Below are 26,128 nucleotides of genomic sequence, written 5' to 3'. Positions count from 1 at the left end.
TAATTTAAAATAAAAAATTGAAATTATATACTTTACTTAATTTTAATATGTTTAATAGAAATTTACGATAATTGTTATTTAATTAATGATTAAATTTATATTTTTTTATAAACAATTTAAAAATTTTAAAAGTATTATTTGTCATGTTCAATCTTTTTTAACATAAAACGAATTAAAACAATTGAAATTTATTTGAAATACTACTCATGTTTAAAAAATAAAAAAATGTTAAAGGAGACTGTAACGTAACATATCAATAAAAAAAAAAAAAACATATATATATATATATATATATATATAAATATTTTGATAAATTTCAAGTTCTTTTGCGTGCATACATACGTTTACAAGAAAATGTTTTTTTTCGATACTTCCATATATTAATATTTTGAATTTATAAATAAAATATTTAGGGATTATTTTATTTTATTTTTTTCTTATATCCTTTTCTTTTTTTTTTTCATAGCTTTAATTTTATTCAAAATTTTATTTTTTTTTTTTTTTTTTTTTTGCATTATCCATTTATTCCTTTTCTTTTGATTCTTTTCTAAACAAAATAAGCAAAAAGAATACATTTTAATTTAGAATAAAGAAAATAAATTATAAATGATCAAATTTGTTTAATAAAACTGTATATAAGAAAATTAAAGAAATATTTATTTAAATTATTTAAGATTAAATGAGTATATTATAAAATGTTTATTCTTTTTTTTTCTATTTATATAAGAACGTGCTATTAATAACTAAATATATAAACATAAATCTATACAAAGTTTTATAAAACACGAATAAAAAAAAAAAACAAGAAAAAAAAAAAAAAAAAAAAACATTATACAAAGTAATTTCTATAAACTTTTAGTTTTATAAACTTTTATCCAACTTAATAATTACACTTATATGGAAATACATAAAAGTTATTATTTATTGAAAAATGTCATATATTTATTAAGATAAAAAAAAAAAAAAAAAAAAAAAAAAAGAAAAGCAATTTCTACGTTATAATTTATTGAAAAACTATAATAACTTATATTAATTATTTAAAAGTAAAAAATTGAAATAATACATCTATATAATACAATTTTCATTTTCCATATTTAAAAGTATATAATATTTTTAAGGAAATGGATTATAAAAATTTTTTAAAAATGGTTGAAGAAATGGACTATTTGCACAATGTAAAATATATGGAAACAAAAGATCTAAATGATTTTAATGTAAAATCTGCATATTATATATGCAAAGAAATTCATGAAAAACAATTAAGTAATGAAAATGGTTATGTAGTCATAGGATTATCAGGAGGAAAAACACCTATAGATGTATATAAAAACATATCATTAATTAAAGATATTAAGATAGATAGAACTAAATTAATTTTTTTTATGATTGATGAAAGATATAAAAGTGATGATCACAAATTAAGCAACTATAATAATATAAAATTTTTATTCGATGACTTAAATATAAATAAAAAAGAACAACTATTTAAACCAGATACAACAAAAAATATAGTTGATTGCGTACTAGATTACAATGAGAAAATAAAATTAATGATGAAAAAATATAAAAAAGTAGACATTGCAATATTAGGAATGGGAAATGATTTTCATATTGCTAGTTTATTCCCAAACATATTTTATAATATATATATGAATAATTATCAGAATAGTTATATATATAAGGAAAAATTTTTAAAATTATTAAATAATGATAACGATAATGACAATTTAAAGTTATTAAATGAATATGTTTATTTTACTACAACAAATAATTTTGATGTTAGGAAAAGAATTACAGTATCATTAGAACTATTAGCGAATGCATCAAGCAAAATTTTTTTATTAAATTCAAAAGAAAAATTAGATTTATGGAAAAAGATGCTTTTAAAATCTTATATAGAAGTTAATTATAATTTGTATCCAGCTGTTTATTTAATTGATACTGGTAATACTACTGTAATATCATGTGGTTATGAAAATTATACAAAAACAATTGAAGAAATATATAATTCAAATAATTCTTTATCTATGCAGGTAAGTAATTTGAATAAAAAAGAATTATTAACAATAATACTATTCGGATGTTCAGGTGATTTAGCAAAAAAAAAAATATATCCAGCATTATTTAAATTATACTGTAATAATTTATTACCAAAAGATGTATTAATCATTGGTTTTGCAAGAACAGTTCAAGATTTTGAAACATTTTTTGATAAAATAGTTATAAACCTAAAAAAGTGTTTACATTGCTATGAAGATTTTTCTATTTGTAAAAAAAAAAATCTTCTAAATTCCTTTAAAAATAGGTGTAGGTATTATATTGGAAATTATTCATGTTCAGAAGATTTTGAAAATTTTAATAAATATTTGAACAAAGAAGAACAGGAAGCTATATTAAATAATAATAACTATTATTATAAATCAGAATGTTGTGATCATAAAAGAGAGGATGATAATGTTGAAAAAGAAAATATAAGTGAAAATAAAAGAAATGAGCAAATAACGAATAAATCAGTAGATTTATCAGAAGAGAAAAATATAGCATTAAATTATTCTTATGTTATAAATAGAATGTTGTATTTAGCATTACCACCTCATATTTTTGTTAGTACATTAAAAAACTATAAGAAGCATTGTTTAAATAATAACGGTACAGACAAAATATTATTAGAAAAACCTTTTGGAAATGATTTAGAATCTTTTAAAATTTTATCAAAACAAATATTAGAAAACTTCAATGAACAATACATATATAGAATTGATCATTATTTAGGAAAGGATATGGTTTCAGGGTTATTAAAATTAAAATTTACTAATACTTTTTTATTATCTTTAATGAATAGACATTTTATTAAATGCATAAAAATTACATTAAAGGAAACGAAGGGAATATATGGAAGAGGTCAGTATTTTGATCCATATGGAATTATAAGAGATGTAATGCAAAATCATATGTTACAATTATTAACATTAATAACTATGGAAGACCCAATTCATTTAAATGATGAATCAGTTAAAAATGAAAAAATTAAAATATTAAAATGTATTCCTTCTATAAAATTAGAAGATACAATTATTGGACAATACGTAAAATCAGATAATTATAAAGAAACAGATGGAAATGATGAAAACATCGATGAATCAAAAAGAAATCACAGTTATCATGATGATCCACATATAAAACCGGATTCTATTACTCCTACATTTTGCACTTGTATTTTATATATTAATTCTATTAATTGGTATGGAGTTCCTATAATACTTAAAGCTGGAAAAGGATTAAATAAAGATATTTGTGAAATAAGAATTCAATTTCATAATATTATGGGATCCTCTGATGAAAATATGTACAATAATGAATTTGTAATTATTTTGCAACCTGTAGAAGCAATATATTTAAAAATGATGATAAAAAAAACAGGATGTGATGAAATGGAAGAGGTTCAATTAAATTTAACAGTTAATGATAAAAATAAAAAAATTAATGTTCCAGAAGCATATGAAACGTTACTATTAGAGTGTTTTAAAGGTTATAAAAAAAAATTTATTTCAGATGAAGAATTATACGAATCTTGGAGGATATTTACTCCCTTATTAAATGAACTACAGGAAAAACAAATAAAACCTTTAAAATATCCATTTGGATCTTCAGGGCCGAAAGAAGTTTTTGGTCTTGTAAAGAAATACTATAACTATGGTAAAAACTATACACAAACACCTGAATTTGTTAGAAAATCTTCCTTTTATGATGATAATTTGTTAGATATAATTTAATTCTACTAATTCAATTTTTATTTTTTTATTATATATATATATATATTTATATTTATATATACACGAAAATATAAAAAGTTAATATTTAAATTCAATATTTGATCCATTTCATTTAAAATACAAGTGCGTCTTTTAATTTATAGTATTTATACAACATTCATATTATTTAAAGTTTTAAAATATACGTTTTAAAAATTTTTATTTCTTATGTAATTGTTTTTAAAACAAAGAAAAAAAAAAAAATATATTTTTTTATAATTTACATATATGATTAATTATCAATAATTTAATAATATTATAATGCTGATAGCATACCTTTTTTCTGTAGTTAGCATAATTTATAGCCGTAACATATCTCCTTTACATTAATTATATATTTTAAATGATAAATAAATGTGTTATAAATATTTATATACTCACATCCAAAAATTTTACTGTTCATTTACTTTTTTTTAATTAACATAATATATAAAAAATATTATGCTTATTTGCTTAATGGTAAGAATTTTTGTCACTAATAATGTTAATGTATAAAAAGCAAGCAGAAAAAAAAAAAAAAAAAATTATATTATTTTTAAAATAATCTTTATGGTTTAAAATAACTTACAAGTAAAAATAAAAAGACAATTTTAGAACATATAAAAAATAATATATCATATGTACATACAGATATATTAATAAAAAAAATGAAAAATATTATTAGTTTTTCAATACATATGAACAATATTATAAAAAATAGCTTTTCACCTTTCTATTAGAATTTTTCTTCTATTCAGATAAAAATTTACCTTTTTTTTGTTGGGTTAATATATGTATCTTAAATAATTTTAATAAACAATAAATTTGTACTTTTCATAAAATTCTATGTTAAAAAAAAAAATTATTAAAATATTATACCAATTTTTATGATTTTAGTAAAAAAATTATTACGAACTATATATAGTGAAAATGACATTTCTTCAAAAGGTTTATTTGCAACTCATTTTTAATTATAATAATTGATTTTTCTAATCTGAAAGATATTTTTATATATATTTAGAAAAATATTATAACGCACATATAATAATACAAATATTTTTTGAAAGAATAATATGAACTGGTCATAAAAAAAAATAAAATTATTTTTTGTGATTCAGAAATGTTTTGCACAAAGGAAATTGTTATTTTCTCTAATTTAATACCTTTATAAATATTTATACTTATGAAAAAATAATAGTAGTCTAAAATACAAATAATGAAAAGACATTATTATAACATGTAAAGGATTTTCTTTTTACCTCTTTAATTGATGAAAAAAAAAAAAAAAAATAAATAAAAAGTAAAGATTTATTATATAAACATATAAATTTATATATTATATAAATATTGATGTTATATTTTAGAAATTTATATAAAATACATATATATTTATATAACAAATTTTTTTTTCATAAACATTATTATTACTTTTTTTCTCTCAATTTTTTTTATATAAATATTGTTTATTTAATTTTTTTTTTTTTTTTTTTAAAGATATTATTGTTCATTAAGTTATAATATTTACTAAAAGAACTTTTTTTTTCTTTTTAATAAAGAAAAAAAAAAACTTTCATTTTATAAAAATATATTATTATGAAATAAATATAAAAAATATTAAATAAAAAGAGAGTTTCATAATATTGATATATATTGCGCGTTAATTGTCATTATTTCTCATTTTTGAAATAAAATATTATATTCTATTGGAATATAAAAAAACACATATATATAATAAAAAAAATAAATTATATAAATATATATATAATAAATATATTTAAAAATTAAGCCACAGGTTCCTGAACTTCAACAATGGGATCTTGAATTTTATTTTCTGAATCATTTCTATTTTCGTTTTCAATATTACACTTAGAATCATTGCATTCATTTTTTTTTTCTTCTTCAGTATTTTTATTATCTATATCATCATCTTCTTCTTCATCATCGTCATCTTCTTCACTTGAGTCATCACCATATGAGCTAGAGTCGTCATCATTCATATTATTCATGTTTGGCATATTTTTAAATTGATCCATTCCACCTAATCCTGAAAAGTTCGCCATATCATCACCACCCATATTACCTAATTTACTAAAATCTAAGTCTCCCATTCCTCCCATATTTCCTAGTTGACTCATATCAGGCATACCTCCCATTCCACCGAAACTATTCATTGCCATGTCATCATATTCAGTTGTTTTATTTTCTTCATCAGTATCAACCCATGAATTCCAATCACATTTAATCCAGTGTTTTTTTCCATCATTATTTATTGTTTTCCATCTTTCTTTTTCTTTTTTTATTATTTTAAATTTTATATTTCTTTTTGTACTATATTTAGATTCATCAACATTTATTGGTTTTAAAAAATTTAAAGTAAATTCATATTCATTTTTATCTTTCGTGGCAAAGAAATATAACTTGTCTTCTTTAAGGTCAATCTTCACATTTTCTATTTCTTGTAATTCTATAGTTAAATAAATGCACTCTTTTTTTTGAGCCCACAAAACTATTGGATATAATCTAAAAAATTAAAAATATACATATAAATATGAAAATAATATATATGAACGTATATAAATTAAACATAAATTAAAAAATAATTTATAATATAAAAGATATAAAATTAGTTCTATATGTTGCGTAAGAAATAACATTCTAAAATATATTTATTCAATGTAATTCTGTAAATGCAAAGCAATTATAAAATGGAAAAAAAACTTTATTTAAAAATAAAAAAATGTTCATTTTATAAAATTACATATATAAACATATCTGTATAATACAAAAAAGTGCATTATATATAAAAAATGTAGATGATATGAATCAGTAATATAATTTAATAACTCCAAAAAAAAATTTATGTAAGATAAAAATAATAAAAATTAATATTATCCTTTTTTTCTTTTAAACTTACGGCATTTTTTAAAAATTTTTATTGAAAATATTAAATAAAAAAGAAGTGGGGAAAATATTAATTATTTTTAGGCTATGATTTAACTTTTTGTAAAAGAAAAAAACTTTTAATTGAGAAAAATTAAGAATTATTTATAAATAAATATAATACTGTAATATATAAATATATTGGGATATATATACATATATATATATATATATATATTTTTTTTTTTTTTAATTTATTTTAGTTAATTTTTATTTTATTTTTTTTTTATTTTTGTATCACTGACAAAATTGTAATTTTTATTTCAAAATAAAAAAAAAAATTTGTATTTATCTGCTTATAGGAATTTTGAAATTCTTGTGAATGTTCTTAATAATTCAAATATATATATATATATATATTTTTTTTTTTTTTTTTTTTTTAAATATATATATAAAAAAAATAGAGAACTTGCATTGGCATGCTCACCATTTATATTTTTTTTTTTTTTTTTTTTCGTATCTTAAAATATAATAGTATGATGTTAGTAGTTCATACTTTAAAAAAAAAAAAATTCCTTCTATAAATTAAATTATTAAAAGCATGAAATTATGAGAAGATATAAGTAAAATATATAATTAAAAAAAAAAAAAAAAAAAAAAAAAANAATTAAAAAAAAAAAAAAAAAAAAAAAAGATTAAAACAACATATAGTTGAATTATAATTTTTTAAAATTCTTCTGATTAGTACTTTATCAAAATAAAATTAAAGTTGCATTTTTTTTTTTTTAAATTTGTACTCTACAATACATATTCTTTAGCAAAAAAATAATTTTTGCTTAAACATATTTATATAAATGCAATTTGTTTATAAAATCAATGAATATTGAAAATAAATGAAACATAAATTGTACCGAAATAAAAATATGAAATATTTCGAAATATTTATAATATTATTACATGCCAATTATTTTAATTAAAACTTTGAATAATATATATGGAAATACTTTTTGTATTTTGTAAATTATTTTACATTAGAAAACTTAAAGGTGTAATCATTTACGTCTTTTAATAATTTTGAATAGCTTCTTTACATCTTTATAAAAGTTATTGTAAAAAAAAAAAAAATATAAATTAAAATAAAAAAAGAATATCAATATTTTTTTATATATGAACTTTATTATGATAATAAAAGATATAAATAAAAAAAAGGAAATTTAAATATTAATTTTTTATAAGGTAGTGTATGAATTGAGTTAAGAAAAAACAAATATTAAGTGTTTAAGGATTTCTTTTTATCTATAAAAAATAAGGATTTTTTTAAATGTACCATTTGCTTAAAAAATTCTTTGATATTTTTTGAATATAAATTGTTACATTTTTGTATATAAGATTCTAAAAGTAGAATTTTTATTATGTAATAAAAAAATAAATTGTAGTTATTTTGTTAATTTTCTATATTTTTAAAAAATTATGCCGCAAAGTAAATACAAGATAATACAATATAAATTTTTATTTTTTATATTTCTATATTTAAACTCTTTTATATAATTAGTTTCTATCAAAAAGAATTTTACAAATACTTATAATTTTTAATTTTACTTAAGTTTGAAACGAATCATTATATTATGATTAAATTACATAAATCTTCTTAAACATGCTTACTAAGCACATCATTTAATGTATCATAAATTATTCCCAAGTATAATTCAGTTGTAGTTTTTTTTTTTTTTTTTATTTATTGAAAAATATAAAAATTTAATCAATTTAAAAGTAAGGAATAAAAATTTAAATCATAATAATATGAAATAATTCAAACATTGATTCTTTTAAAATTTCTTTTATCTCTTAATATCCAAAATTGATGAATAAAAAAAATAAATTTCTACTATATCAAACACTAAGAAGATTTTTTGTTTTCAATAATATTATTCTTTTTCATTTAGAGTATATAATATTTATATTATACTTTAACAGCTTAATTATTAATGATTTCTTATAATCAGGTAAAATATAATTTTTATGATTAATAACTAAATATTTATTAATATTTAATTTTTTGGAAAAATTTATTCTATATAGATGTATGCTTTGAAAATAAGTACTCATAAAAAGCTTATTGAAAATAATAGATAATATTAATATGAAAAAATTCTCATCAATGTATAAAAGAAAAAAAAAATTTATAAATATTATGTATAATATGATATTTTTTAAAAATATAAATCAAATTATTATGAATAAATAAATCACATAAAGTTAATGTTGAAAGTATATAATTTAACCATTAAATTAAATAAAAAATGTGAGTTTTATTTTAAGAAAAATTTTTCAATAAAAAAAGAAGATACATTAAAGGCTATCAAAATAAATAAGGAAATTATAAAAAGTAGTAATGTTCTTGAAATAATAAAAATAATAAAGGTAAATGGAAAAAATGCTAATATAATTAATTATGTAACATTTTTTCATAGATTAATGCAAATAATAAATAAAAACAATATAATATACCTAAAAAATAAAAAATACATTGATGCAGAAATAGAAGAAAAAATTAAAGTTTTTTTTAAATATTTAAATGATAATAAAAATATAAAGAAAATAAATAACTATAACAAACGTTTGTTTTCTTCTTTTTTATGGTCTTTTAGTAAATATTTATGCCTTTTAAATGAAAATAAGAAGAATCTAGATATACTTAACAACTTAAAAAACTGCAATAATAAAAATGAAAATACAAAATTTTTCCAAAATAATGAAGAAAATGAAAATACATTCAAAGACAATGATAATAGAAGTTATAAAAATATATATGAAAATAATTTGTTTTTGAGAGATTATGATAAATGCAACAAAAGGAAACACACTTTGTGCAAAGATTTGAATTACAAAAATTACATAAAAACAAATGAAGAAAAGGAAAATTCATTATTTATAAGGAAATATAATGAATTCAACTTAAATAAACATTATTTATTTAATATTTATGATATTAATTTATTGTACCGCTATGCGAACGTATATTTATCATCTTTAAATCCATCTCGTTATGTTATAGTTATTTGGTCATTAAGTAAACTAAATAAAGATAATAAAGAAATACATGAAAAATACTGGAAAAGAAGCTTAAGTCTTATTCCTTCATTAAAAAAAAAAGAAATTATAATTTTATTATATTCCTATTCTTATGTGAACTTCTCAAATTTCTATTTTTACATGAAAATTAAAAATTTTATTATAGAAAAAAAAATATATAAAAAAATTATTAATGAAAAAAATTATGAATCTATAATTAATATGTTATTAGCGTATTCTAATCAAAATATATTTTTTGCTGATTTATTTGAAAGAACAATAAATTATATGTTAAAAACAAAACTTTTTTTTAATTCATTAAAAAATAAAGAACTCATAACACTTTTATTTTGTATATGCAAGTGCCCATTTTTATATATGAATGATGAAAACAAGTATAATATATTAAAAAAAAATTTATTAAAAAAAAATATCCTTTTATATGAATTATTAAAAAAAAAAATTATGAAAAGGTGTAATTTAAAAAATTTAGAGGAAAATGTCCAAATTTATAAAAGTATTGATTCTATTAATAAAAAAACAACGGAAACAAAAACTGTTAACATTTTTACTTTAGAAAACATTATTATAATTATTTGGTCATTGAGTCTTAAGTATATTTATTCAGCAAAATTGTTTTTATATAGTTTCATTAAGATAAACAATTTAATAAAAAATGAGAATGGAATTTATAATAATTATCATATATTAACCAATTTTTATTTGTCTTTTTTGTCGTTTATACTGGATGACGAAACTTATATTAATTTGTATTTTAATAAAGAAGAAAAAAATTCATTGAGTATCTTAAATGACAATATCAACATTTTTATGAATAATTTTGATATACTAAAAAAATCAATAAACATGAACCAACGAAAAAATAATGTTGAAATATCTAATATGCAAAAAAGCATTTTTTTTCTAGTAAAAAATTTTGAATGGTCTAAAAATGTAAATACAATACTTGAATATAAAAATCCGTTGAATATATCTATTGATATTCTGTTGTATAAAAAAATATATTCCTCAAATGATTTAAATGGAATTAAAAAACTAAAGGAACAAAAAATTATAAATGAGAGAAATGAAAAATGTAAACACATGAATAATACTGATAATATTAATAGGAATATAAGTAATAGCAGTATTATTTATAATAATAATAGATTCAATATTTTCTCTATTAAAAATAAAAATTTAAATAGAATACCTTTTTATTTTTTTTTAAATACTAAGGGATATTTCTCAACAAATTTCCATAATAAAAGTGATAAGATTAGAGAAACATCTGAAACCTTGCATAAACAAGGTCTTATTGTATATTCAAAAAAAAAAACTTATTCATGTATAGATAATAATAATAATGATAATAATAGTAATGATATAGTAATTAATCTATATCAGTATATAGAAAGAATGAAAAATTTAAATTTGAAATATACTCCCAATGAATTACAAGAAATATATAAAGATTTGCTCTCTTTTTTTAATACTCATTTTAAATATATTAGAAAATGTGATGTAATAAGTTTTTTTTATAAATTTTCTTCTTTTTTTGTTATATTTTATGATATAAAATGTGATATGAGTTTGATCCAATTATTTAAAATTTTTGCTTTTTATCATAATTTTACTTTTTCCGTTTTTAAAAAAAAGGAGAAAATTGTAAATTTATTTATTGATACATCATGGACATATTTCAGATACATTAAATATTTAAAATTTTTATCAGAAAAAACAAATACTAATAAAATATTATTGAAAGAATTAGGAGAGATTAAATTACTTTTATCCGAAGAAATAAACATAGTAATGAAAATATTTAACATAATAAAAAAAAAAATAATTGAAGAAAATATATTAAATGATATATCTTCAAAAAATATGACTTTGTTAATTTCTATTTTTTTGTACGTTAAAGACTCTGAAGATATAATAAGCTATTTGAAAAGAAACAATTTTAATAATGTTACTTTTTCTATAAAAGATATTACTTTTATATTAAGAGCTTTATCTAAGTGCGAAATAGCATGCGGTATTGAAAATTTTTTTTGTAAAAAATTTGTTGAAAATATGGAAAATTGCAAGGTAAAAGATCTTGTTGAATTTACGTACTTATGTGCAGAACTAAAAATTAATAATGATTTTATAAGAGATGGAATAACTAGGAAAATTATTTCTGATGTTTACCTTAGAACACATATAGAAGAAAAGGAATCTAAACTAAATAAGAGAAGTAACGATTCAGATGAAACATTCGATAAATCCTCCAATTTTTGTAAGCTTAAATTTATTGAAATTTTTCAGCATGATCAGTTAGCCTTTTTTATTAGAAATTGTTATAGAATGCACTGCTTTGATAAGAAATTTTTTGATTTATTATGCGATACAACATTAAAAAAATATAGTGACTTAGATATAAAAAGCTTATGCATTATTTTGCCATGCTTTGCTCGTATATATTGCCTTCATAAATATGAGGATAGTTATCCAGAAAAAGAAATTGAAAAAAAAAAAAATAAAATGAAAATTAAAAAAGAATATGATAATTATTTAGAAAAAAGAATAAACAATTGCAAGTATAACATACCACTATCACTAAAAAAATTAATAAAATATTCAGAAAAAAAAGTTATAAATAATAAAAATATAAGCTTTTATAATTTATGTTATTACATGGAAGCTATTACATTACTGAAAATTGAAAATAAAAATTTGTATAATTTGTCTATAAGAGAAACATTAAAAAAAATTCAAAATTTTTCATATAATGAAAAAGAAGTAAAGTTACTAGGAAAAATTTTATGGTGTTTATCTTATTATCATAAAACAGAATTTTTATTTTCAATTAAAATAACTAATTTTATTTTAGATTATAAAATATATGAAAATGTAATACCTGAAAATTTTATATCTATTTTCTCATATTATATAAAATCAAAGGTATATAATAAAAAATTATTTAAAAGTATGGGTGAAATTATTTTATTAAACATTTCTTTAAATGATTATTTTTCAAAGAAAGAAAAAAAAAAGAAATTTTTTAAGTTAAACGTGGTTACAGAATTATATGCTACAATGTCTTGGGCATATGCTTTTACTTTTTGCAACATGAACATTATAAAAAATGAAAAAGAAGAAAAAAAAAAAAGTATCAGTAATAATCTCAGTGAAAATGATTCAATATTTATTGAAAAAATTTACAATTATATTTTTAATGAAATAAAAATTTTACAAAATTATGAAAATGTATCATTTTTATTATTAGCTAGATTTTTCTGGGGTATTTCTGTTGCGAATTTAATAAATCAAAATTTTTTAAATTTTTTAAATATATATAAATGGAATGATATAAAAATTGATGAGCAAAATGCTATGCACCTGCATATGATATATATTTTATGGTTAAGAATAAAATATTGTGATTCAAATTTTGAGATTTCCAATAATTTTCTTCAATTCAAAGATAAAATTATTCTTCTCTTTAAAAAAAAAAATATATCAAAAAGAAATATCATTAAAAATAATATATCTAATTTTCATCGACAAATATCCCATATCCTAGATAAATTCAATGTAAAATATGAAAATGAACACATAACAGAAGATTTTTTATCTATTGACATAATAATAAAAAATGAAAATTTTCCAGATAAAATAGCAATTGAAGTAGATGGACCATCTCACCATTTATTACTTTTGGATGACATAAATAATACCAACTCACAAAATATAAAAAAGTAAAAAAAAAAAAAAAATTAATGATAAGAAAATAATTAATAGAGTAATTATTAATAAAGTTATATCATCTTATTTTCCTAAATAATAAAGTTAATTTATATATATAATTATACATATATATATATATATATATTTTTTTATTTCGTGTAATCAGGCAGTATATTAAGTGTGGAACAACATATTTTAAAACCTGGTTACTAGAGAAAAGTGGGTGGGTTGTAATTAATATTCCTTCATACAAATGGAATAAATTAAGTAACAAAGATAAAAATAATTATTTAATTCAAAAATTATCAAGTTCTAGTAAATATTTAAAGAATTTTTTTGAAAAATATAAAGAGATTTAAATTTTAACTTTTTTTCCATAAAAATGTATCATATGAAAAAAGAAAAAAGAAAAAAAAAATTTAATATGAGAAGATATATTTTAAAAAATATATAGGATGTTATCATTTAATAAAGATGAATATAAAATATATATGTATATATATATATTTAACTTGTATTGTTTTTTAATACCTTGATAAAGTATTGTTCATAGAAAAAAAAAATTTTTTTTAAATATGTGTTAATAATAGAATCATTTCTATGAATATATAAAGTAAAATACATTGTATATATATTCGTAATATGTAAAATAATTCATAATAACAAATTATTCTATGTAATATGTCTTTTCCTATATTATGTTATAATTTCTTTTTTACCCTCCTTTTTTATTATAATAAAATCTTCTCTAATCATTTGTTGCTAAAAATGTGAAGTGTATGTACAAATAAAAAAAAATAGGTAATATAAGAATAATATAATAAAATATATTATGTATATTTTTGTAATTATATATATATACATAGATTTACTAAGTTATAACAAAAAAAGTTGTTCATTCATATATATATATATATGTATATATTTAAATGTATGTATATTAAGCAATGAATAATAAAATGTATTTTTTTCTTCATTTTCTTTTATTAAATAGAAAAGGTATCAAGATAAAAATATGAAAAACTATATTAATTTTTTTTTTCTTTTTTTAATGAATGAATATTTTGTTGTTTGTTAAATACATTAAAATTTTGTTAATTTTTTTTTTGTCAATTTTATTCTTCTTTTGTTAAATATATATATATATATATATATTTTTTTTTTTTTTTTCTTTTTTTTTTTTTATTTACAAAATTTGAATATATTTATTAATTCCTTAAGGAATAACTAATTATATAAATACGTAATTATATTTATTTTTGCAAAGGTATAGGAAATTTTTCTAAAGACAAAGATATATAAAAAAAAAAATGAAGAGAACAACACTCTGTTTAATTCTTTTTAATTTTTATTTATTAATTATAAAAGACAGTTGTTCTAAATCCAATTTAAGGAATAATCCAAATTTTTTTTATGAATCAGAAGACAATAATAATTTTCAAATAAAATTACCTACTATTACTTTTTCATCGAACAATAATATAAATAGTTATAAAAATTATGAAAAAATTGCAAAAAATGTTATACCGGATAATATTGAATTATCATCATATTCTTTCTTACCATCGTTGTTAAACGCAGTGTATTTGTTTTCATCATTGTGTTTTATATTATGTTTGACAGGTTTAAACGATCATAAGACGTCAAAAAGAGGTAATATGTTGGGTTTTATAGGAATAATAGCTGCAATTATAGTAACATTCAGCCAAGTAGGTTTTGGATTTAGATACGAATTATTTTTTTTAATTGTAATACCAGCTGCTATTATAGGGTTATATATTGCTCATAATGTAAATATGATTCAAATGCCACAGTTAGTTGCACTATTTCACAGTTTTGTTGGATTAGCTGCTCTACTTGTAGGATTTTCTAAATTCCATTCTGTGTCTTTTGAAAATTATGAAATGAGTACAATTCACTTGAATGAGATATATATAGGAACGTTTATTGCTTCTATTACATTTATTGGATCATTAGTTGCAGCTGGAAAATTAAGTGGAATTTTAGATAGTAAATCTTTGAAATTAAAAACAAAAAAGTTAATTAATATTTCATGTATGGTTATTATTATAATATTAGGATATTATTTTGTTAATAGCAAATCTTTATACTTAAAAACTAATTTTTTATATACTTCTTTTATTATTGAATTATTTCTTGGTTTTCATTTAATAGCATCTATTGGTGCAGCAGATATGCCTGTAGTTATAAGTGCTTTAAACTCTTATTCAGGATTTGCTACAGCTATAAGCGGATTTTTGCTTCGTAACAATTTATTAATTATATCAGGATCACTTATTGGCTCTTCAGGAGCTATATTATCTTACATTATGTGTGTAGGGATGAACAGAGATATTCTTAATATAATATTAGGAGGATGGGATGATTATGAAGAATCAAATGAAACTCTACAAGAAAAAGAAAAAAAAAAATTAGCAAATTCAACAACAAATAAGTACGTTGCAGACAACTTAATAAATGCAAAAAATATTATTATAGTTCCAGGGTATGGTGCTGCTGTTAGTAAGTGTCAAAGAGAATTAGCTGAAATTTGTAGTATTTTAAAATCAAGAAATATAGAAGTAAATTTTGCCATTCACCCAGTTGCAGGAAGAATGCCAGGTCATTTAAATGTACTATTAGCGGAAGCCAATATTCCCTATAATATTGTCAAAGAAATGAATGAAATTAATCCAATAATATCAAATGCTGATATAGTTTTAGTAGTTGGGGCTAACGATATCGTTAACCCTTCTTCTTTAGATCCTTCGAGTAAAATTTATGGGATGCCTGTTATTGAAGTATGGAAAAGTAGGCAAGTAATTATTTTAAAAAGAAGTTTAAGTCCCGGTTATTCAGCCATTGATAACCCATTATTTTATTACTCCAATACGCTTATGCTTTTTGAGGATGCTAAATATTCAACTAATCAAATTTTGACTATTTTAAATGATTATATAAGTCATAAACATCCTATAGTTACGAAAGAAGATAAAAAAAATTTTCAAGAAAAAGCGGAATATGGATCACTGAATTCTATAGTCGATAGTTTACCTAGTGAAGAAGATATAAAATTAGAAGAAGATTATCCTAAACCTAGAAGAGTTATTGGTCTAGTAAAAGATGATATCGAAGAAAAAAAAGATAATGACAAAAAAGAAACTGAAGTCAATTTAACTTTAGTTCCTCTTACACCCAAATTTATACCTAATTTAAGAAAAATGGGTTTTCGTGTATTAGTAGAAGAAGATATAGGAGCAAATATATTAATAAAAAATGAAGAATATGTTAAATATGGTGCTGAGATAACTTTAAGAGATACTATTTTTAAACAGAGTAATATCATATTAAAAGTAGATCCTCCAAAAATTAATTTTATAGATGAAATATCAAACAATACAATATTAATTAGCTATTTATGGCCAGGCATCAATCAAAATTTATTAGAAAAAATAGTGGAAAATAAGAAAAAAAAATATATTACATATCTAGCTATAGATGAAGTTCCTAGATCAACCCGTGCACAAAAATTAGACGTTAGAAGTTCCATGAGCAATTTACAAGGATATAGAGCTGTTCTAGAGGCTTTTTTTATTTTACCACGATTTAGCAAATCTTCCTCCACTGCAGCTGGAAAAATAAACCCTGCAAAAGTTTTTGTTGTTGGTGCTGGTGTAGCGGGGTTACAAGCAATTATAACAGCAAAAAGTTTAGGATCGATTGTATATGCACATGATTCAAGATTATCAACTGAAGAAGAAGTGAAAAGTTGTGGTGGTATATTTGTTCCTATACCAACTGATGAACCAAATAATTCTGATATATATGCAAAAATGATGAGTGAAAATTATATGAAAATTCAAAGGAATTTATTCAAAAAAATTATTAAGAAGTGTGATGTTTTAATTTGTGCAGCATTTATTCCAGGAAAAACTTCTCCAAAGTTAATAACCACTGAAATGATTAAATCAATGAAAACAGGAAGTGTAGCGGTAGATTTGGCTACTGAATTTGGTGATAAGGAAAATAATTGGGGTGGAAACATTGAATGTTCTCAATCAAACAAAAATATCATTATAAATGGTGTTCATATATTAGGAAGAGATAAAATAGAAAGAAATATGCCATTACAGGCTTCTGATTTATTTTCAATGAATATGGTAAATTTGTTAGAAGAAATGGGAGGAGGATTACAATTTAATGTTGATATTAATAATGATATCATTAAATCATTAGTTGTGATAAAAGATGGAAATATATTATATTCACCTAACAAATTAGTTAGTAAGTCAATTAAGAGTGAAAGTGTATTTGCATATGAGGAAAGAGAAATCATAGAATCTTCTCCAAAAAAAAAAATTAAATATCCTACAGGGACACGTTTGACAGAAAAGTTTATTGAATCGGATTATCTCTTTTATATTTCTATATTTTTTGCAGCAATACTCACACTACTAGCAGGAGTAATATTATCTCAATACGATTTACATCATTTATTTTTATTTACATTATCAATAATTGTTGGTTATTATTGCGTTTGGTCAATAACCCCATCTCTACACACACCATTAATGTCCGTAACTAACGCGGTTAGCAGCAAATTATTTAAAAACAAAAATTAAGAATATATTTTTTATTTGTATGATGAATGAAAATAATAATTTATTATATCTATATAAGTAAAAAAAATTTTTTTTTTTTTTAGTTATCTGGTGTTATAATCATAGGTAGTATGATTGAATATGGAAATGGTTTTAAAAGTTTAAGCTCAATTTTATCAATAATAGCTACGTTTTTATCCGCTGTCAATTTATCTGGTATTACTTTATTTTCTTTTTATTTATTTATTAATTTTCAATATAAAATATAATCATAAAAAGAAAAATATATGTATATGCATCTGACGATCAATTTTTAATATGAATTCTTTTTTTTTTTTATATAGGTGGATTTTACGTTACAAAAAGGATGCTTGATATGTTTTTTAAATAAAAGGAATAAAATTTAAATCTTTTCTTAAATTGTAATTTAAATGTACGTTATTTTTTCTCAAAGAAATTCTATTAATATTGTTATTTGGCTTTTTTCTTAATTTATATGTAATTATTTTTTTTAAAAACATACCCAAACTTTTTTTTTTTTTTTTTTATTGTCTTTGCTATTTAATTGATTTATTTGCATTAATGCTATTTTTTTTTTTTTTTTTTTTTGTTTTGTTTTGTTTTGTTTTTTATCATAGTTTAAATATAAAATTGTTTATTCTATTAATTTTTTTTAATATTAATATGAATTCTTGGAATATATATATATTCATTAAACTATTTTAATTTTAAAATTCTTTTCAAAGATTAAAAAAATATGAACAATATATTTTTCTTATTTTTTTTTTTTATTTTCCTCTAAAAATACATAACGAAAATATAAAGAAAAGAAATAAAAAATAAAAAGGATTTAAAAACTACAAAAAAAAAAAAAAAAGAAAAAACAAAATATTTAAGTTTCTTATAATGCAAATAATTTCTAGAATTGAAAATATACTAATTATATGCAAAAAAAATATGTATAAATATATATATATATGTTAATTTCTAAGGTAATTTAGATCATTATAAGAATAAAAGGATAACATATTTTCTAAAATTGAAACTTTTTTTAAAATATTTTTGTCTAATCTTATTATGTGATTAAATAATTTAGAATCTTTATTTGGTCCAAAAAAATTATTGTCTTCTATATTAAAAGAAATAATATTTAACTTCATCATAAACTCCGAAAAATGTATTTCAAATACATTTAAAAGTGTTTTTATATCATTTTTTATTGAAAAAATAAATTGTTCTTTTTCTATATGTTTAGAATCACTAATGTTGTTTTTATTCATTATATTATTTTTTACTTTGTTTATTTCTTCATCTTCTTCATTTTCATCTTCATCTTCATCCTCCTCTTTTTCTTCCTCGTCAAAAGCATTATCATATGGATTTTCAAAATTTAAATCAAAATTAATATTCAAAAATTTACTTATTTTTACCAAAATTTCATATATTTGAGAAGGTATGAATAATAAATTTAAAATATTATTAGAAAATAATTCATTCAATAAAAATTGCTTATTAATTGAAATTTCATGCAATCTATCAGAATTTTTTTTCAAATTATTTCTATATATGTCATTTTCAGGAGTATTATCCTCTTTTTCATAGTTACTCATATTTTTAATTATATTTCTATCGTTGTATATGTTGTAATTCATAGGTTGAACACAGTTTTCTTCTTTTCTATTTAAGTTATAATTAAAAAAAATTTTTTCATATTCTTTATATACAGTACTCTTTTTATATTCATCGTTTACATAAAAGTTATATAATTCTTCATGGTTAGTTAATATAGGTACTAATAAAGTTTCTATTAAAAAATTTAAATAAAATTGATGATTATTTTTTATATGATCTATTGATTTTGATTTTGATAAGTTGAATATAAAATTATTCCACGAAAAATTTAGCATCCATTGGTAGTATGTATAGATAGTATTCAGAAAAAAAAAAACTTTATATTTCAATGTGCATAATGAAAAAATAATAGTGTGAAAATTATCAAAACTTGAATTTTTTTTAGTTTTTAAATATTTATAAAATATATGAACCAAATTTAATATTTGTAATGATTTTTTAATTTCTAAAAAGTAGGAAAATATAGCTGAATATTTTTCTAGGCATGTAGAATCAACGAGAAAATTTATAAAAGGTGATGTTTTTGTTTCAATAATTAAATTTCTATAATTAATGACATTAATTTTGTTATTATAAATTTTGTTTTCTTTTAATTTAAAATAAAAACTTTTTAATATATTTGTTATTATTTCTTCTGTGTAAAAATTAGTGTTTAATTCTTTACAAATAGTATATTTCCTTAAATTTTTATAATTAATATCATTAAAGTTATCATTATCATTATTTTTTTTCTTAATTTTTTTAATAAGATAATTTGATTCTTCTTCGAAATTTTCGTAAGAATCATTGAATTTCGTGATATTTTTATCATAATCATCTAATGAATTGTTAAATAGATTACAATCCTTAAAACATAAACTTTTTTTATTTATATTAGATAAATTTGAACTACTAGAAGACTCATTCGTGTTTATATCATTAATTTCTTTAACATTTTTTTTTTCCATAATATTGCTGTAATTTTCATTAAATATTCTTTTCCTTTTGCCTTTTTTTTTGTGTTTATAGTTTTTACTCTTTGATAATAATATTTTCATATGGATTAATGTAAATTTTTTATGCAAAAAAGAGGAACAGGTATAATTAAAATTTGCATTTTGCTTCTTTAAATTTTGATTACTATTATAAACACATTGTCTAAATATAGAGTTAATATTTCTTTCATCAATAAAAGGAAAAGATACTTCTTTAAAAACAAATTCAAAAAATGGAAAAATATAGTCACATATTTCTAAAAATACTAAACTACGCAAACAACAAAAATATTCTAAAAGATAACAATGTTTCATTAAACTATACAGAAATATACGATTACTTTTAACATAAAAATTAAAAAATTTTTCCTGAAAATACTGTTTAATATACAAGTCATAAGATATATTTATTAACATAATATTTTTATTAAAATATGGAAGATTTTTACTTTCATTCATTGTCAAAAATTTAGATATGATATCAAGTGAAGTATTTTGAATTTTTTTTATACTTTCTAAATTATAATAATAATTAAGTGTATTTTCATGTAACTTTTTTGTTGTAATTTTATTTTTTTCCAAAAAAATAAAATTATAATTATCGTCATTTTCACATAGATTTAACTTGATATTTTCATTATCTTCAAAGCATTTTATTCCTTTTTCTTCTTTTAAATAATAATCAATATAATCTATATTATTTTCATTATTAATTTTCATATATAGACGAATATTATTTCCTAAACTTATTAAAGAGAAAATGAAAGAATTAAAAAATTCTGGACATAATATAAATTCATTTTGTTTTCTAATAAAAAGACTGTCACTATGTTTTTCTTCCTTTTTTAAGGAAAAGATAAAAAATTCATTAAATCTATCATCAATTTTTCCTTTTTTTATCCAATTATTTATATGCTTAGAATAATACATATTTAAATCATTCAATAAAAATCGGAAAATTTTTTCTAAAGGTTGGTCATTCATAATTTGACAGTTTCTCCAGTATAATAAAATCATGTCATAACAGATGCATAATTTTTTAGCATTATCATAATTATAATTGAAATAAGTATAATCCTTTATACTAATATTATATAATAAATAAGATAAAATCAAATTAATAAAATCATACAAATTATTCCACATATAAAGGTAATTATTTATTATATGATTTAAATGAATCAAACTTAATGATCTAAAACTAGTAATGTCTTCATATATATTTATTTTCTTTTTTCCTTTTTTTTCTTTTTTTCTTAGATTAGTAAAATGACTTAATTTTAAATAATCTATGATTTTTATTGTTTTTATTTTTTGCAAAAATTCCAAAATTTGTTCATCATTTATAGATACTATATTATATTGTCTTAATATTAGTAATATATGATAATTATATAAAATATCAACTACACGTAACCATTCATTATAAATATTTTTTAATGAACTTACAAATGATTCTAAAAAATTTCCTTGATAATATAAATTACTTTTATTTTCATTATTCATGTTAATTTGATCAAAAAAAAAAAAAAAATTTTTTTTTTTTTTTTCATCATTAATATTTTCTCTTATATATATTATATAATTAAAAATATCGCTTAAATTGGATGGCAAAAAAAAAAAAAAATTTCTAAACTTATTTGCTAAAAAGAAAAAGGTATTGATATAAAATATTTTTATGCATACTTTTTTCATTTTTTTAATATAATTATTAAAACTTTTTTTTCCTACATTATATAGTTTAACATTCATCATTTTTTTTATTTTAGCACAATATTTAATTTTTGAATTTAATTTTTTGTTATTCTTTTTATTTTTCCTTTCTATTTCTATGTAAAATAAAAAATCATCTTTTATTTTATTTTTATCCATTATGTTATTAAATAAAAAATTAGAGAAATTAGTAAAAAAATTGTCTTTAAATTTAATAGGGCAATTCAAAGACAAAATCATTAAAATTTCTTTTATAATAAAAATCTCACTTACAAAAAATGTATTTTTTCTTTTATTCCATTCCTTATTTGTTTTATATACTCCGCTTAACAAATTTTGCTTCTTATTTTCTTCAATAATTATTTTGCTATTATATGAACTATCAATTAGTTTATTATTATCGTTGTTATTTTTTCTTTCTATTGTTTCATTAGTTTTATTTTCTTTATAATCACATTTATAACAATCATCTTTATAAATATTATTATTATTTATATTATTATTAATATTTCCTTTATTTTTCGTATTATCTTTTAAATCAGTCATAAAAACATTATGTAAATTGTATATATCAGTTTCATATATTAAATTTCCCTCATTTTCAGTATTTTCATAATTCTCTTCATCAAACAAATTAATATTATTAAAAAAATATTGCTCTCTTGGCTTCGATTTAAAAAATATGTCTTTACTTTTTTTTTGTTTTTTTTTTAAACTTATAAATATATCTTCATCAGACGTACTGTTTGAATCTGTCAAATGATTTTTACTTTTATTTTCATATATGTTTTCATTTTTATAATTATTATGGTTCCCATGTGATACATTATTATTAATATTTTTGTTATTTAATGAAGTATTTTTGCTTATTATTTTATCTTTTATATTTTCATAATGTGGATATTTACAAATACAATCAGATATTTTTTTAATAACATTTTCATATGTTAATTCATTTTTGTTTTTCATATAATTCTCTATATAACTATATTTTGTCTCATAAAAATTGTTAAAATTATTACTTATATTATTATTTTCTAGTTCATTTTTAAAATTAGATATTTCAATGTTCTCATTATTTAAATAATCTTTCTTTTCTTTTATATTTTCTTCTTTATCAATTTCATTTTCATCTTCTAAAGAAGAAGAAAATCTTGTATTTTCATCATCAGTATTATATAACTCCTTCAAATATTTTTTTTCTTCTAAAATATTGAAATGATTTATATCTTCTAATGCAATTTGTTCATTTACATCTAAAATTATTTTTTCTTCTTCCTTTTCTTTATTAAAATATTTAAGATATAACAAATCAATTTCTTTTGTATTTTCATTTCTTGAACTTTCACTTATTAAAAATAATAATTTTAAAATGATAAATTTTAATTCATATCTATCTTTTTCATCATAAATATAAAATTCTCCTTTAAGAAAATTTTCACATAAATGCTTAAAAACACTTTTCTTTTTATATTGTGCATTAATTGTTAATTCATTGATAAAATCATTAATATCATCTAAAACTTCATTATCATTAATATCTTGAAAAGGATACAAAGCTATTTCATTTAATGATTTATTTAATAAATTATTTAAAAAGTTTTTATTGGAATATTTTTCAAATTTATCAAATAAATAACTTAAATATTCTTTTTGTTTTTTCCTTATTTCATTTATATAAGTAGATGTCATATTATCTAAATTAGGAAAATCATAAAAATTAAAAAAAAAGAAAAAAGAAAAAGTAGATATAAAATTTCAAATATTATCTAAGAATTATTCATGATTTTATATAAAATATATAGTTTTAATCAACATAAAAAAGAAAAGAAAAAAAAAAAAAAAAAAAATAGCTTTGTATATTTTCATTAAATAAGTTATAATATTTTTTATGCCAACTATTTTTACAAAAATATAATAATAGAATATTCAATACATAAAAACTTTTAAAAAAGATATAAAGCATACATCAAAATAATGATAGATAAAAAAAAAAATTTTTACAAAATCATGTTTATATTTAATAAAAATAATTATTAAAAATACAAATACAAATATATATTTATGTATATTATATATATATATAATATTAATGCTATCCAAATAAAATTTCTATGATTATACATAAAAAATTAAGAAATATCAATGGAATTTTAAAATATATTCTTATAGTATAAAATAATAATTTAATATTATTGAAAATATCATTACTATTTAAACTGATATCTATTTTTTTATATTTTTTTAACTTCTTTTCATTTATAATTAAAACGCTATTAATCAGCAATACTACACTTTCGAATAGTAAAAAAAAATACATACTCATTTTTATAAATATTCAAGATCAATTATAAAATATTTAATTTCATTTAAATGTAAAATTAGTGCTCATTAAAAAAAAAAAAAAAAAAAAAGAAATGAATAAAAATATTTTTTTCTATTATTTTTATTAATAATTTCCCTTATTCTGGTATATTATAAAAGCTTAGCCATATATAATGAATACACTTGTATAAAATTATACAATTTAAAAAAAAAAAAATTACAAAAAAGAAAATAAATAATATATTAAAAAAGATATAATAAAAAATTTTATATATGTATATAAATTTAAGTGCTACATATATGTAATTCTGTGAAATAAAAAATTTATTTTATAATAAAAATTAAACATAAGAATATATATCGAATATATATGAAAAAAAAAAAAAAATTAGGTGCAAAAAGGACTATATATATATATAAAAGAAAAAAATATTTCATATATATACATAGTAACTAAAAAATACAAAAAAGAAAAATTGTAAAATAATTTCAAAAAAAGGATATATTAAGAAAATTTTAGGTAATTGTTACAAAATATTCAAACAATGTATTTAAAAGGAATTTTCTTTAAAAAAAAAAATAATAGATTTACTTTTTAAAATTATATTTAATCTTCCTGTTTTTCAAATCCATTAAATTATAACGACTTTTTAGTTTAAAGTCTTTTTTTTCTAGTTTTCTTTCTCTATTCTGTTTTTTTTCAAAAAATTTTTCAATTATATTTCTTTCGTTTTCAGTTAATGCAATATCATAATGAATGTCATTATTAATTTTATTTTTTTTTAATTTAGAAACTTTTTTTTTCAAGTTTTTTTTATCCATAGATGGATCATAAGTATGATGAAATGACACAATTTCTTTTCGTGATATACTATTTAATATATTTTCACAATTTTCTTCATGTAAAGTATTTGAATATATTTTAATTTTATCTATTGATTTACATTTTGAAATCAAATTATTTAAAAAATTAACTAATTCCTTTTCATTACTGAATTTATTATATTGTAATAACAAAAGAGTTAAATAATTATTTACATTTAGTTTTTCAATATTTTTATTTACATTTATTAAAAAACTATTTCCTAAATTACAATTATTCAAGCTAAAAAAAAAAGAAAAAAAAAAAAAAAAAAAAAAAAGATACTCATGAATAAACTTTATTGTTACATTTATAGATTTTTTCATAATATTAATTTTTTTTTTTTTTTTTTTTTTCTTACTTAATAATTTTGCATTTAGTATTATTTAATAAATAAAAAAACATTTCATGAATATTTGGTGATCTTCCTATTTTTAAATCACTTAAATTTATTTTACTGAAAATAATAAAAATAAAATAAAATTATATAAATATTTTTGTTTTGTTGAGTAACATTTTTTTTTTTTTTTTTTTTTTTTTTTTTTA

At 18.4% G+C, this 26,128-nt stretch overlaps 7 protein-coding genes across 7 annotated transcripts in view; 3 read left to right on the top strand and 4 right to left on the bottom strand.

Annotated features, from left to right (window-relative positions):
* Window positions 1-1,121: 1,121 nt before the first annotated feature.
* PGAL8A_00213000 (glucose-6-phosphate dehydrogenase-6-phosphogluconolactonase, putative) lies at window positions 1,122-3,773 on the top strand (the record flags this gene model as incomplete). Its single annotated transcript, XM_028670835.1, has 1 exon — window positions 1,122-3,773. One exon carries the CDS (start codon window positions 1,122-1,124, stop codon window positions 3,771-3,773), a length of 2,652 nt encoding a protein of 883 aa, XP_028527548.1.
* A 1,799-nt stretch (window positions 3,774-5,572) lies between these two features.
* PGAL8A_00212900 (cochaperone p23, putative) lies at window positions 5,573-6,710 on the bottom strand (the record flags this gene model as incomplete). Its single annotated transcript, XM_028670834.1, has 2 exons — window positions 5,573-6,311; window positions 6,706-6,710. The coding sequence occupies 2 exons, from the start codon at window positions 6,708-6,710 to the stop codon at window positions 5,573-5,575; spliced, it is 744 nt and encodes a 247-aa protein (XP_028527547.1).
* A 2,220-nt stretch (window positions 6,711-8,930) lies between these two features.
* Window positions 8,931-13,834, top strand: PGAL8A_00212800 (RAP protein, putative; the record flags this gene model as incomplete). Its single annotated transcript, XM_028670833.1, has 2 exons — window positions 8,931-13,486; window positions 13,642-13,834. The coding sequence occupies 2 exons, from the start codon at window positions 8,931-8,933 to the stop codon at window positions 13,832-13,834; spliced, it is 4,749 nt and encodes a 1,582-aa protein (XP_028527546.1).
* A 951-nt stretch (window positions 13,835-14,785) lies between these two features.
* PGAL8A_00212700 (pyridine nucleotide transhydrogenase, putative) lies at window positions 14,786-18,467 on the top strand (the record flags this gene model as incomplete). Its single annotated transcript, XM_028670831.1, has 3 exons — window positions 14,786-18,064; window positions 18,181-18,292; window positions 18,421-18,467. 3 exons carry the CDS (start codon window positions 14,786-14,788, stop codon window positions 18,465-18,467), a joined length of 3,438 nt encoding a protein of 1,145 aa, XP_028527545.1.
* A 589-nt stretch (window positions 18,468-19,056) lies between these two features.
* Window positions 19,057-24,087, bottom strand: PGAL8A_00212600 (conserved Plasmodium protein, unknown function; the record flags this gene model as incomplete). The annotated part of the gene is made up of 1 exon (XM_028670830.1): window positions 19,057-24,087. The coding sequence occupies one exon, from the start codon at window positions 24,085-24,087 to the stop codon at window positions 19,057-19,059; it is 5,031 nt and encodes a 1,676-aa protein (XP_028527544.1).
* Window positions 24,088-24,490: 403 nt separating this feature from the next.
* PGAL8A_00212500 (conserved protein, unknown function) lies at window positions 24,491-24,721 on the bottom strand (the record flags this gene model as incomplete). Its single annotated transcript, XM_028670829.1, has 1 exon — window positions 24,491-24,721. One exon carries the CDS (start codon window positions 24,719-24,721, stop codon window positions 24,491-24,493), a length of 231 nt encoding a protein of 76 aa, XP_028527543.1.
* Window positions 24,722-25,308: 587 nt separating this feature from the next.
* PGAL8A_00212400 (conserved Plasmodium protein, unknown function) overlaps window positions 25,309-26,128 on the bottom strand; it is a gene marked incomplete at both ends in the record, with an annotated part of 7,016 nt that continues 6,196 nt past the window's right edge. Inside the window, 2 exons of the mRNA XM_028670828.1 lie at window positions 25,309-25,825; window positions 25,944-26,039. Coding sequence (XP_028527542.1) covers window positions 25,309-25,825; window positions 25,944-26,039 — 613 coding nt within the window. The remainder of the gene's footprint in view (window positions 25,826-25,943; window positions 26,040-26,128) is intronic.

This window comes from Plasmodium gallinaceum, assembly GCF_900005855.1.
Source record: "Plasmodium gallinaceum strain 8A genome assembly, contig: PGAL8A_v1_76, whole genome shotgun sequence".
NCBI classification, from domain to species: Eukaryota; Apicomplexa; class Aconoidasida; order Haemosporida; family Plasmodiidae; genus Plasmodium; species Plasmodium gallinaceum.
Note: the sequence above shows the minus strand (reverse complement) of the source record. Positions and strands in the feature narration are given on the sequence as shown.